The sequence below is a fragment of the Anopheles coluzzii genome, chromosome 3 (genome assembly GCF_943734685.1).
Source record: "Anopheles coluzzii chromosome 3, AcolN3, whole genome shotgun sequence".
NCBI lineage: Eukaryota > Metazoa > Arthropoda > Insecta > Diptera > Culicidae > Anopheles > Anopheles coluzzii.
Window position 1 is genome coordinate 37,950,054 of NC_064671.1, and position 15,373 is coordinate 37,965,426.

General features: G+C 39.4%; 2 protein-coding genes across 6 annotated transcripts in view; both read left to right on the forward strand.

The window, feature by feature from the left end:
- Window positions 1-15,373, forward strand: part of LOC120957747 (uncharacterized) — a 457,854-nt gene that overhangs the window by 176,280 nt on the left and 266,201 nt on the right. The gene's annotated exons all lie outside the window — the stretch shown is intronic.
- Window positions 1-15,373, forward strand: part of LOC120957032 (neural cell adhesion molecule 1-like) — a 200,624-nt gene that overhangs the window by 164,801 nt on the left and 20,450 nt on the right. For all 5 annotated transcript variants that reach the window (XM_049608386.1, XM_040378954.2, XM_040378953.2 and 2 more), the window contains exons 8-10: window positions 5,240-5,443; window positions 8,308-8,453; window positions 10,331-10,475. In XM_049608386.1, coding sequence (XP_049464343.1) covers window positions 5,240-5,443; window positions 8,308-8,453; window positions 10,331-10,475 — 495 coding nt within the window. The remainder of the gene's footprint in view (window positions 1-5,239; window positions 5,444-8,307; window positions 8,454-10,330; window positions 10,476-15,373) is intronic.

Sequence of the window (15,373 nt, forward strand, 5' to 3'; positions counted from 1 at the left end):
TTGCAAGTCTATACAGACCGGCGTCACCGCCACAGGCGGATTTTACTATCAGCGGACTGAGCTTTCACCCCGGTCTATAGCGGCCCCGAGCTAAACCTGCACATGTTAGTTCACTTTTATAAGCGATTGATTTTTTGTATGCACATATGAACGGAAAACAAAATCTTTCTCAAAATAGTATATTCTTACTAGTAAGTGTATGGAATGTGCTGATAAAGTTTATAGTAACAAAAATTGTTACGAATTTCATGGAGATAATTTTTGAAGGCCTAGACAACTTTCGATCCGGTCTCGTAGTACAGTCGTCAACTCGTACGACTTAAAAACATGCCCGTCATGGGTTCAATCCCCAAATAGACCGCGCCGCCATACGTAGGACTGACTATCCTGCTATGGGGGGGAATCAATTAGTCACTGAAAGCCAAGCCCACAAGTGGGTACAGGCAGGCCTTGACCGACATCGGTTGTTGAGCCAAAGAAGAAGAAGAAGAAGACAAACTTTACATACTTTCGCACTCTTTCATATTCAAAACTATAAAACCTCTCATGGCAATAAGTTATAAAGAAGCTCTTGGGGTGATTAATGTATATTGTTAAGAACTTATTCAATACGCAAGTAGAGGATAATGATTGTCGGACGGTTGGAATTCAGGTAAATGTTAATGTATCTGTGAAACAGGAAATCACACAATTGTTATGTAGTTGTTTTCACATCTCATGTCTCATGTTTCATTGAACAAACAAATATATTGCAAACTCTGCTCTAGAAATACAAAAGTATAAATGAGAAAAAATCAAATTTTTTGTTAGGCATTCCAAATAGGCCTTTTAGAGGTATTAGATCAATTGTCAGGTTGATGTAGTAATCTAATTGGTTAAGGTCAGGGCAACTAAAATTTTTCTTACACCAAAAACTGGCTAGGTTTTGAATATAGTTTTTATTTTTGCACTACCGTCAACAAAATATAATGGACAACCTATGCGAAAAATATGCGAAATATGTCAGCCTGACTACACGAAGACTATAGATGCTATTAAAATAATGTACTAACGGCCATATACAACGACAAAAGAAAATTAATCCCTAAAAGTAAATTTAACGGGCTACCTTAGGGCTCATGGCCCCGAGATGGATAAATCCACCTCTGGTCACCACATATAACCACGTCGTTAAACTGAAAAGAAGAAGAAGAAGAAGATTATATGTTGAATAATATGGTAAGAAAGCAAAAAAAATATGACCTTTACTTTTGAAATTGATTCAATCATTCAGCTTTATTGATGAACAAACTTGTAAATTATACCTTTGTTTGAATTTCGTGATCGATTTAAATTATAAATAGTATGATATGTAATTTGTATAAACAGTAATTTATATAAAGGATATGAGGCATTCCCAACATGAGTTTCAAAAAGTTGTTGATATTTCGAAAAACATTTCCATTTTGAACGTCTTTTATGTACAATATGTCTTTGTTTGGAGACAAATAATCGTTTTAGATGCATTTTAATTCGTACTCTAACGTTTTTCCTTATATTCAGAACTATCAGTCTTTAGTTTTCATCTAGTATAATACCTGACAAATATTATCTTCACATCTAATGGCTGCTTTGAAGCTTTTAACTAAAGATGTTCATGAAAAATTCATCTTTTATGCAAAAAGAAGTACTGTGGAACGTTCTCAAATTACTTGCCTTATTAATCAATATCTGTGCATTTATCAATACCCATTCACGAAATGGCATTCCAGTTGAATTAGTTGCTCCCAGAGCGAAAGCCATACCTCGTGCCACGCCGTGCCACCATTAAAGGGCCCATTCATTGCGCAAACGGTTCGATAAACTATTGTTCCGGAAAATGTGAGAAATGCCACGTACCGACTAAGCACAGGTGAATTGAATCGAGCGAAAAGCTTACCTGGTTTGCAATCACATTCCTCCAAGGGCACCCGGTATGCTGCACCAACGTCAGCGCTACCAGCTTCGGTGCTTATCGGCGTACCCGCGTGCCTTCCCGTGCAACGATTCATTTCGTGCCAGCAACAATTTGTACACGACAAAGTTCCACACTGCTGCTAGAATTTGCAGCTATGCATTTATATAAGAACAGTGTTTTCCTCGGCACCCTTGCTTGCCTTGCTGCACCTTTACCTTTCGCGTTCCATTATTATTTTCCAATCCTGCCTGTTTTACCTCCCCACAGTATAGCGCCCTCTTCGCTCCAATCTAGCTCACGTTACCACACCGACAACGCTCTCGATGTGGCGGTTATTTGGATGCCGGAAAATGCAGCAAAACGGCTTCCATGGGCAACCCATGCTCGCTACCGAAAACCGCACGGTGAAAAAGTGTGCTGCGTGCAGAGAAACCGCTTACATTTTTTCACACGATAAGAATTGATTTTATAGCTGCTTATTTTATTGGGATTAATTTGGGGGTAGCAAGCCTTTGGGTTGGGAAAACAGGGAACAGAAAGAAAATGCGCTCACATACTTTTTGTACTCTCACTTCCTTTGTGTTGCATTAGCTATAGCATTACACGAAACACTTTTCCTGAAATAGACTTGTAATAATGCAATCTTTGTAATATTCATTGGCACATTGCGTGACATCAGGTTTTTGCACTTGCTTTTAATTCGATTGCACGATATAGAAAACAATGTTGCATTAATCTGGCGTGGAGCGACAAAGGAAAGGATTTGTAACCTTTCTATTTTATTAAAAATATCAAAAAAGGTTGTTATTTAAAATTGTAGTATCAAAAAGAAATAGCATCGTGTTGTTCATAATAAAAATATTGTATATATAAGAAAAATAAAAAAAAAACAACCACTGAGAGTATTCATAAATTGTTACCAAAAATAAAACTCTGTCAGCTTCTTCACAGTCTGCCTTAATCTGCCAAACCTCACTCTCTTCTACCGATGTTGCAGCATACCGAGAGCGCGTTGAAATCGATTAGCGGCAGAATCAATATCAAATTTAACTCCTATCAGTGTCAATCAGTGGCAAGATGTTGCACTTCGCCGGCGACGGGAACCGTTCGACGTCCCTGGTCGTACGCTCTCGCTCAGCACTCTGAGGCGTTCCGAGCGAGCGAACCGTGTTTGTTCCAGACGCAGATAATGGTTATTTATTTTTTATTGACCTGCCGGTTGAACGAATTCAGCGAGTTCGAATAATTGCCACTCAGCGGCACCGTGCTCATGTGTTTTCCCCGTCACTCGATTATGCCCGCGAGCGAAGTTTTTCCGCTCCGAAAGAAGCGATGCCATGATAAGAATACCCAGCACACACACCCACACACACAGTGCGGGCACGCGGAACAGCAAGCTGTGCCACTGTTCATGCTGCGCTGCACAAATGTTCGCGGTATTTTTAATTCACCCCTTACATCGACTCAAAATGCAATCGAAAATTCTAGTAACCCTCTGTCTGGGAGGGAGAACTTTTCTTCCACGCCATCCCAGCCCAGCACCGTGCCCCGGGTACGTTAGGTCGATTGTAAGCTGACAGCCCTGACGTAGATGAGATTTTAAACGACTTTTAGACTTTGGTGGGGGTTTTCAAGATCGAAAGTGCTGTTTTGATTATATTGGGCTGTCAGTGAAAAAATATAAACACTGAAGATTAACTTTTACAAATCCAAAGTCAACAAATGGAAGTTAGTCGGAGAAAGTTTTATCGAACGATGTATATTATTTTCATAACGGAATAGTAGAATATAATAGTTTTAAAACATCGTATTTGTTCTATTCTTGTTAACTGTTGGTAAAATACAAATTTCAATTTCATATTTTCATGTTTCAAAACAACTGAAGAAATATTAAAACCTTCCCTAACCATCTAGCATTTATTTCATTCTCTTAGCTTAAATTACAATCTATTGCGAGTTTGCCAACAATTATCATGTTCAACTCAGTACTGTGCACAAAACTATATGATACAAATAAAACCATTACTCATTTCCCATGCTTTATTCTGCAAGTGATGGGAGAACCTTTAATTTTACAACGATTGCAATTTGCTTCAATAAAAAACCCGTAACAACTTTAAACGGCCAAACACGGTGCTAATGCACTGCTGCAAAACAGCTCCCTGTTTCTATTGCTGGCCGAGGCACAGCCAACCGACACGCAGCTGATTGCAGAACAAACCGCCATGGAGTAATAAATTATATTTTTAATCTACATCAGCGCGGTTTCATCGTCGAACCACCAGATTTAATTAATCGAATGGTTACACTTTTGGCAAACTGTTGTACAACCAGTGCCACGGCGTGTTCGTCACCGGACGTGAATGTGTAAAGTATCCCGCCCCGGTCCAACGTGGGGCAGGTGAATCCATAATTAAACTAACCGGATGGGTTGGACAAAACCAGTGGTCGATAGATTTGCTTTTTTTTGTGTGTGTGAGGGGAACAGCCTACAGCGTGAATAGCCTAGCTGCACTGTGCCGTGCATTCAATTTATACATCGAGTAAAAGCCTTTTTGCTGCAAATTTCAAACCATTGTTTAAGGGGGCGAAAAAAGGTAACTGAACATGCAAGCAGATAACAAAGGATAGTTACTAAAATTACTGAGCTTTAGAAGAATGAACTAGTCACAATAATGAATAAATGCCAAACAATACTAAACAATCGTCAACCACAACGCCTCTAGCACCATCAAAGCTTTTTGACACGAGAGCTTTATTTTACGATCTACACAAGCACGTTAAATATTATCGAACCACTGAAGTATGGTACCAGCAAATATGTAACGAACTTAAAGCTGCTTCACTGAAAACATTCCCATACCCATGTCATCGCATAGCATACCAATGTTGTTGCGCACAAAAAGTCTCACATTATGTAGATCAAATACTTACGCATCGATGGAATTTTGAACTATGGTTCACAGTGAACTATTTCGCAAAATTGCTAACCCTACTAGAAACACTCACAGCCTAAGCAAAACAAATGCGTTAAACAACGTTGCTCTAACGCACACTATTACACACATTAACATACACATGCGCGTGTTTTTAAACGTATCAGAAAAATACATAAATCCTCAACTCGGCCATCGGAGTTGCATCCGAAATTATGCCACTCGAGGGAATCATTTAATATGCAACGTCAACTGCTACCCCTCCCTCGCCCGATCGGCATTCGGTGAACAATCCCGAACACAAGCTACCGAGTGTTTGTGCAACAGCAATCTAAATACCTCGCTTTCCCTTTCCTTTCTTTTGCAGGTCGCCCACAACCGTCGGTCAAATGGCTCATCAACGGCATACTGGTGGACGAGCAGTACGAGCACAATTCTGGCGATGTCATCGAAAATCGGTTGCTATGGCCCGCGATCCAACGCTCGGACCTGAATTCCATCTTCACCTGCCAGGCAACGAACACGCTGCTGGTGGAGCCGAAGGAAAGCAGCTTTGTTCTAGATTTACATCGTAAGTCGACAGCTAGCAACGATTCTACGACACCGTTCTCTTCTGCTTCTTTTCCTCCACTTCCTGCTGCACACTGCGACTCACTGTCACCATTTTGAACATTTATCCAACCATCCCCACCACCATCACCACCACTACCACCAACAGAAGCAAATGGTCCAATTTGGTTCATTGTCACTGCGAACTTACAAAACCGACGAACCAATCGCAAAGAAAACGCCAACTAATGGGCAAAAGATTTTCTCCCGGGATTATGATTTCCGGTTTCCGGCTGCTCCCGATGGGATGAATTCATCTGATTGTCGAATTCTCATTTCATTAAAATCTCATTACTTTTGCGACCGATGCGCATAGCACCGAGAGACCTAAAACGGGAAAATAGCCACCGCCTCTTCTGTCTGTCCGGTGGTGCCTCTTGCCCTGGGTTTTGGTCGCCGGGGGTCTTGGTGCTGGACTGTGGGTGCTACCAGCAAAATTGAGCTCGTCATCGTATTTCTTGCCATCGCCATCGCCACCAGTTCAATTGCATGTGGCAGCGATGATAAAGCACATAAAGTGTACCATATCGGTTTTGCTTACGTTTTCGTTCTCTTATTTTTTGGCTGAAAATCTTTAATGCTTTTTCGCGCGGGGTTCCATAAGCAGTGCCGGGTTTGGAACGTTTTCTTTGGAAACGAGCGAACTATATGTGATAATTATACGCTTCTTCGGTTTTGATGAATGAAACACTGTTTCAACCCATGAAGCACGGGGTCAGATTTTATTTTATAGCTTTAATATTGCTTTCAGCTAATAAGGGGAACGTTTAAAATCATGCTTTAAAATATTATTTATTCTCATTAATTGTTAGACAAAAACAACTTATTCTTCAAACACCAAATAAATTGTCTACGAAATTACAGTAACATTAATTATTGGTTTCTATTCTTAGTTAGTATAGGCAGTTTTTTTTCTGGGTAAAATTTTCTTTTCATTTTTATCAAGAATATTCCAAAACCTACGCCAAGAAAATAAAAAAAATTAAACTACCCTAGGTGTTCCCAGAAACTTTTGGTTATACCTTGTTAAATATTGTAATAATTTATATGTATTATTATTATATTTCACAATTTTGCTCTAACACTAATTATAGGTTTAGAACTTTAGTTTGATAAGTTTTTAAAATATATTCAAAATATACACTATCTAGTTGTGTTGGAACCCCGGACTTAAATTATATTATTTAGTTTATTCTTTTTCATGAAAAGTCTGTAATGAGGCTGCATAACGACTAGTTTTTGAAAATATTTTTGCTTTAATTTATTGATAAATATCTAAAATTTTATTAAACTAAACTAAAATTCTAAAAAAAAGCAAATAGACTATCTAAGATTTGGCGCACACAGTATTTATCATAAGCTTAAGTAAATATGACTATATTACTATTTAAAAAACAGTTCCACGTGAACAGAAACACAGAGCAAAAATGAAATATAGGTTCTCGCACTGGATGAGATAAAGTGCAAACCTTAGTAAGGCCTGAAAAACTGTACAGCAAAAGCAATCGACACCGATTGCGCAACCTTACTATTTAAGCTAAAGCATTCTTCTACAACAAAACACAAAGAAACGAGAACGCAAAAAGATATACTTTACAAGTTTTCTTGGAAAACAGATTCAAGAAAGCAGGCAACAAAGTTGCTTGCAGAATTATATGCGTATCGCGTATAAGAATGAAATCTGACACAAAAAATGTTCTTTTTTTTCTATTTGCTGATTGATACGAATTTCAAGAATATTTTTCTTTCCTCACAAAAAGAAAAGAAAAATCATAATTCCCCTTCGCCCTATTATCGTTACCTAAGGATACGGCAAAAATACTTTTAAAAAAGGGACAATAAATGATAACTCACTTCGTCTTGCGGATATTGTAAGCAAACGATAAAATACCCCCGAGGGAGGAAAAATAGAACCACATTTGCATCACCTGTGTCGAACACCGGGCGGGCAGCCTTTGGCAGAACCCAAACGAGCCAAAGTAAGACACCCCGATTTACCCGTTCCGAATGACCCAGCGCCAGCGGCTGAAAAAAAAAGATGAAAGAGTTATCGAACAAATGATAAAAGCTATAATTCACTTGACTTCTGTCCCCATTCTCAAAAACGAATACATCTTTGTGTTACACAATAACCTTCCTGTCCTTTTCGCTCCTTGCGTGGGGTATCGTGTTTCATTATCGGGATGGATATACTTATACATTCCTGGAATAATGTTCCATTGTGCTTTTGAGTGCTTTGAGGTTCATATTTTCATTGCTCCGTTGTGTTTTTTCTTTGAGTAATTTTAACAGTCCTGCTAGCGTTATGTTTATATCATGTTTCTACTTAATTTTGTGGAAAGATCCCACGCTTCAGGTATTAAATTTCTAGCGTTACGTTTGAATATCTCGGTTTATCAAATGTCATTCTTTTCGTAAAATCACCGTAATGGATAAACCTTCACCTTATCATTTCTCTACCATTCTTATACCATTCGCTTTTGATGACGGTTTTTTGTATCGCAGAAATTGCATGCCTCATGAAATCCCGAACAGTCTTTCTATCCCCCAAGGGGTAGAGCATATCTCTCAGCAGAGAGGGGGAGAAAGCAAACTGACCAGGAAATACGGAATGATCGGAAAAATCAATGCAGGGCAGCGATCGTTATTTTCTACACCCCCTTGCATGCACACACACATTCACACACACACACCTGTCCGAAAGATTCATCCGTTGGCAGGATATTTACTGGTTTATATTGAACCTTTGTGTTTTTTTACTCTACTTCCTTTCTTTTCATCCTCTTTCTCTGCTGCCTGAACCCGTCCACGCCACAAAACACACAGTGAAACCATTGAGTGTGAAGATAATGAACCCGCAGACGCCATTAGTAGCCGATCGACGATATGAAATCTCCTGCGAAAGCGTTGGTTCGAGGCCAAATGCGATTATAACCTGGTACAAAGGAAAGCGACAATTACGTCGTGCAAAGGTTAGTATAGAATCTACGTCCGGGGCCCCGGGGGTATGGTGCGCTGCACCATCGTGAGCTTGTGGCCCACTGGCTAAGTTATGGGGAAGGAAGAATCGTTCATTTCACTCAATAACAAGGGCAAAATCGTTCGACCGTGAATGGCAAAAAAGGATGGGAGGAGAAGAAGCCCTCGGACTACGGTCTTTTGTTTTTCTCCGGCGTTGTATTCTCTTTCGACTATCTACTGGAGCGTTTGTGAATTGAGGGATCCATACGAATGGTGAACACACGCACAAACACAACGGCCACATTCACGAATCGGTACGCTCTGCATGATGGTGGAGAATGTTTTATTGAATTTATGAAAATGGATGTACGTCCGTAAACTAAGAACCACCGCACAGTATTTTCCACCCTATGGGCACTGTGTTTACGGTCACCAAACGAACGCAGCAGCTAATGCCTTCGCTACACAAAAGCCCTTTGAAATACAGCAGCTAGTTCCACTGCCAGAATCAATGGATTCCGAACAACTCGTTGTGCATCCTGTGAGTTGTGCTGTCCAGCTCCGAGTGCCATAAAGATTGTATGCATCTATAAATAAGGAATCGTGGTATTCCATAGGGAAACTATCCAGACAATGAAGTTCCTGCAATTGGTGCATTTGTACCTAGCAAGCTTGGATTGTGCAATTGAAAAAAATAAATTCACCTTTAAGAAAGTGAAAAAATAAATAATCCTTAAGTACAAATTGAGTTTTAAACCATCTTTAGAATAGAATAGACGCTCTAGAATTTAAAATTATATTAACAATCATTGTGCATTTTAAAGCAAAATTAATAACCTTCAACCATTTTTGGTCTTAATGTCCGATAGTTGTTTTATCCAAAACCCAGTAGTATCCTTATATAATATGTGTGCCTTATGTTAAAAATTTAAAATGGAAATATTATTTTAAACAATTCCTTTAAATTTTGTTTCCTTCTTACCTTTTCATTTATTTGAATTAAGAACAAATGACAAATTTGGGAACTCAAGTTTTTTTTATTTAGTTGAATAAAAAAACAAAGATTTTATTATAGAATATTTTGTATAGCGTAGTCGTTATTTTTTATCTTTTTTTACTTTTAAACTTTATTCAACAGCGTTAAAAAAAATTATATGTTCTAATTCAAAGTGATATTTTTGGCTTTTGTAAATGAGTTGATAAAGAATTTGCAAAAGTAATTTAAATACCTCCTTCCATTATACTAATAAGCACAGCCAATAAGTGTATCTTTCAGTCACATCTTAAAATCTTAAATTTTAGAATATTTACAATTAAAACTTAAAACTAATGGTACATTCAAACCAACATAACAGGTACTTCAATGAGCTTATTTGAATGTTATGAATTTCTGTATATATTTTTTTATTTTAATATGTGGTCAGTTATGTAAAATAAAATTAATACAAATTCAATACGTACAAAAAAAAAATCTTTACGATATCTCTACGTTCTTCCCTTGATTGGAGACACAGTCTAAAAATAATGTTTAGCTCGGTATGCCAAAAACTGTTGCTTCATCAATCCAACAGCTTCGACCAGCAGTCACACCGCCAAACACCAATTTCTAATATTCAAAGTGCTTTGTATTTCATTCCATTAAGTGCACTTTCGCGTCGAAAGAGGTTAACTTGACCGAAACCAAATCGTTTACCATCGCTACGTCTGCCTGCCTCGCAAGCGGCCACGGAGCGCGGGAAGTGAACGCAAACGTCGTGCGCCATAAAATTATCCCCGCATACTGTGTCCTCTAGCAAATTTTACATTCGCAATATTTTTCTTGGAAGCATTCTGATGTCTTTCTTCTTCTTTCTTTCCATTTTCTTTAACACCCGTGACACCCGAACAGGAGGAAATACTGAACAACACCACCCGCTCGGAGCTCAGCTTCGTACCGACGACCGAGGACGATGGGAAGCAGATAACGTGCCGGGCCGAAAACCCAAACGTTACCGGCCTGTTTCTGGAAACGTCCTGGAAGATTGAAGTTGTCTGTGAGTAACTGAAGCAACAATAATAAAAAAAAAACAGCGCTGTAGATAAAGATAACCCTGCCAAGAGCGAAAGTGGGAGAGGAACCGAGAGTTCGTCAGCAATGGTTCGTGGCGTAGTTTACAGAACTTCGAATTTCTGCGGGCAGAATAAATTCAAAACTTCACTGCCGAGCCTTCACCGGTTCACTGGAAGGGGTGAAGGGAGGAGGAAGGGCGACCAGCAGCACTTCGGGTTGTGAAACGCCCATAAAAGCTCCCTAGCGTGCGCATCAAAGCGTGGAAGCGAAGAAATTAATTAAAATTAAATTCAAATCAACAATCGTAAAAAAGTATTCGCGTTTATAGTGCCCTGCCGTCTTGTGCGTTTGGAAGGCGTTTGCGTTCGTTTCGTGGTCGGTCGGTCGGTCGGTTGGTCGATCGTGCTGAGGGGTACAACTTCTCGGTTAGTTGCAATGACGGCACAATCGGCAAGGAAGAAACCGCCTGTGCTCCACCACTCGCTCCGTAGGATTCCTTCAACCGACGGGAAATGGTAGAATCTTGCTTGGGTTGAGCATGCAATCCGGGACACACGTTCGTTTGTGAATCATTTTCCAATGTAGACTGAGAAAATGCCGCTTCTAAACGCATCGCGCCCCTTTACCCGTCCACGAACGACACAACCGCACAATGTCGATCCCTTGCCACCGGAAGACAGAAATACAATTCAGCTTTTTATTGTCGAGTTAATTGCGGTTTTTGATTCGGTATGTTTGATAAAACTTTATCGTGGTACACAGCTCGCACCGTGCAGCTCGCAAGCTGTGCGGAATCTTAAGATGGTGCGACCAAGATTTGAGAAGTTCAAAAAAAGGATAAAACGGCTCCACAAACATCCCTGGCGGGAGCAGCCAACCAACCAACGGCCAGTAGGCCGCCCGAAGCGCACCGTCTCGCAACCGGAATTCTTATTGCCTTAGTGTAACAAATTTATTTGAACCACCATTACAAGCATTCCTTCAAAGTTGTCCCGATCGGGCGAGTGGCTGGCACGGCAAACACTGTACGCCACCCGGATGAGGGTTGCTACATGCGGCACTCGCGAATGTAGTCGTGCGCGCGCTCCGCTATAATTAAAAACTTTTCTGGTAAAATTTTGTGCAAGCTTTTTCGATTAAGCTTCACCATCTGAGTCACCAGTTTGCATTTTCGCGGACACTTTACCAACAATTACTGTCGACCGAATGTACGATTCCGGGTCAAAACTTTCGCGTCCGCGGCGCAAGGCGTGGCCACGCAATGGAGGTAATGAATGAATTTCATCTAGCGAATGAGAAAACTATGTTTTATCTGCCTAATTAGTAATTAGAAATTTAAACTAACCTAGCTGAGTGGAAAAACCAAAAATGTTAATTTAAACGTAACGGCTCTAAAAAAAGCCGCCTATGAATTTTTAACCATTGGGTTGGAAGTTTTTGAGCTTTATTTTTATTGGTTTAAAAACAATAAAAATCACTTATTTTATACTCAGTTCACTCAGAAAATTAGCCTTTTTTAATTTTACACGAAAAAGCTTTCAATGCATATAAAAAATCTCTATTATTTCACCACATTCATCCACAAACGATAGTACAAATTCAGTGTGAAAATTTTAAATCTACTTTCCGTGCGACCAGCTCACAATCGAAATGGTTCGTTAATCTTCCGTCCTATCGTCACCCGTGTCGTTCAGTGCTTAAAGCAAAACCAAAAAAAAAAAACAAGAACTGGCCGGGAAACAATCCCGAAAGCAACATTCCACACACATGCTACACGCTACGTGGCACTGCACTGATGCACTTTAAATATTCGATTTTCCGGTCCATTCGTTCCATCCTCAAGTAGCACCATTACACGATGGAAGCCCAAAGATGGACCAGCTGGTTCAGGAAACAAATGCCGTACGCTTGCTTGGCACGAAAGACATAGACATAGCACAAGTTTGCTATGGAGGTTTTTCCCCCTTCATTTGATCTTCTCTACTCTGCCCAAAGTTCTTTTAAAAGTGTTACCTTCGAAGTTAAGATACCGCACACGGTCGGAACCAACTGCAACCAGCCTCCAGTGCTTAAGCGCTCGGCAATCTCGTGCACATCTTGCGCTCTCCCGACAAGCTTAGCACCAAATCCAATCGATTAACTCAAATGCAAGATTTTATTTATGATATTAGTGCAGAGTGCTGAATTTTTTATCCGCCCTGTTTCTAGCGCTGGTAGTAACGTAAGTGCCATGTTTCCCCCTGCTGGATGGGAATCGATAACCCCTACACCATACGCGTACAGCCAAATTTCTTACACACACACACACACACACACACACACACACACAGAGGAGAGAAGATCGAAAGGACGATTTTCGCCATCGATCGACTTTAATGGCGCGGTGGTGGAGGTAGACAAAATGCAGAGAAGCGAGAAACTCTAGCGAAGGACGGAAATCGAAAAACTACGTTAACGGGAAAGTGCATTACTAACCACTAACCGTTGCTTCGCCCCATCGCCCTCCGCTGAAAGCCCTTGGGATATATTTTTCGTTGGCAATCCAGTGTGTGCGCACTTGTAAGCGAGAAAGCAGCAGGTTGTTAACACTTTGCCGAAATAAAAGGATGATAGGTTGGTTGGTGGTATAAGATGGATGAAATTTGAGGGTAAAAATAGAGCTAAAGAGAGCATGATTTCTGTATCTTCCGGTAAGTTTCTAGGCATTTATTGCGTGCGTTTGACAAAAATATATAAAGCACAACATTATACTACGGAATGATTGAAATGGAAAATATTAATCAAGTCTATTTAACTTTTTTTATTCGGGAAAACGCATTATTCAACTATTCATAGAATATAAATTAAATAGAACTGTTGGCAAATGTCAAAAGGACCTGATAGGCTGCTAGACAACTAAGAAATTTCATTCCATTTTATACGTTCAACAAACCCTGAAAATCCATTATGAACGATTCAAACTGTTAGGGTTCCATCAATCACAGTTGTCATTTCAAGGTTTATCACATGGTTCAATGATGAAACGATTCTTAATGTATTAGCAACAACTTAGCGCCTAAGTTCGTTGTTTTTAGAGAAATCGTTGAAAAATTAAATAAAATTAAACGAAACGCTTCGAGTGGCGGATTTATCCATCTCGGGGCCATTTGGTCATTTGGAACACGCATTTCGTCGTTTTTCTAAGCTAAAAGTCTTTTACATGAAAATTAATCAAACAATGAAATGATAAACTGTCGTTATTAACACTCCAGGCCTTCCAATGTTCATTAACCTGGTTGCCATACCTTGAATAAGTTGCACTGACCTTGATAAATTTGACCACTGTAACAACCTTACAATTGGTCTAGTACGCCCAAAAGGCATATTTGGAAAGCGTAACAAAAAAAAACAAATTTTACTCATTTGTAATTTTGTATTTGTAAAGAAGATTTTGCAATTAATTTGAGTGAGTGGTGAAAGTCAAGTGTGAAAGGTGAAAGCCACTGCACGAAGTTTGTGTGATTTCCTGTTTGGCAGATACATAAAAATTTGTCTGAAATCCATCATTATCCTATACTTGTGTAAAATTGCCGTCCTTGCCGTCGAGACCATCGACGAAGTTCTTAAAAAAAAATATCGTATCAGGAGCTTCTTCATGCTTTATTGTCATGAGAAGTTCCACATTCACATTCAACATGTTCCACAAACTTTCTTGTAAGAAAGTACTACTTTGAGAAAGATTAAGTTTTCCGTTTATATGTGCATTAATTAAAAAAAAAAAACCAATCGCTTATAAAAGCGAACTAACATGTGGAGGTTTAGCTCAGAGCCTCCATTTAGGCCGAGGCCCACGCGGCCGCTCAGTAAAACACCAACAAATGTTTAAGCAGTTTAATACATCAAATAAACTTTAAACATCAGGTGATTTAAGCAAACATGATAAAATAATAAAAAATATAAGGGAAAAGATACTACGATTACAGAAACTTTGAAGAATCATTTAGTCTTCCGTTGATGCATACCATTCATTTGAATTATCTTCAAAATTAAGAAGCTCTGATATGTATTTTATTAAATATTTTTTTAATTTAAGCAAGATTTTATTTAATTTTTTTATTATTTTTTATTCAATTAACTCAATTTTATTCAATCCCTATATGGATATTCGTTTACTCTGTATCGATATGATGCTAGTTAGAAAATAAAAAATCCTATATAATTTCCAATTAAAATACTTTCGGTAGAATCTTTCTTTACAACCAAAAATGCCTTAAGAATCCAAGCATTGGAGTTTCGAGCACTGGATGATAAAGTAAGCAAAACTCTCTTCCTATCTCGGAATTTATTGTCACGTCGAGTAAATCCTCGTTTAAAGTTTGATTTTGGTTGTTTATTTGAGGAGGAAAAACAATTCCGGGGAAAAAAACGGTATCCCAATAAACCCTGACAGCTCCAAGAATCGGCCCCGGGGCCAGTTTCTCGAAAGAAAAATAGATCCTTAATCTACTTAATATCTTGATTACAATGGAGTTACAAATTTTTCGCCTTACTGAAAGCAAACGGCTCTAACGAGTTAATAGCATTATATTCGACTGCTCTTCGCGCGACGGTCCGTGCCATCAATACTACCCACCCAGATAACCTGATACGCGGGATCAAGGTTTGCGAAGCGGGGCGGCAAGATGCGAGAACAACACTCGGGAAATGCCGAGAGAGAAGGAGAGATAGGGCCATCCGACCCGGCAAAACTGTCTCAAGAACTTTCACCGATCCGGCACGTACCCGGGTCTCGTATGTGCCTTCCCTGTCGCAGTTTCAGCAGATCCCCCTTCGCAAGTTCCAGCAGTGGGGCAACACAAAACCAATGAAATTCTGGTTTATCGATTTGCCGGCTCCGGACGA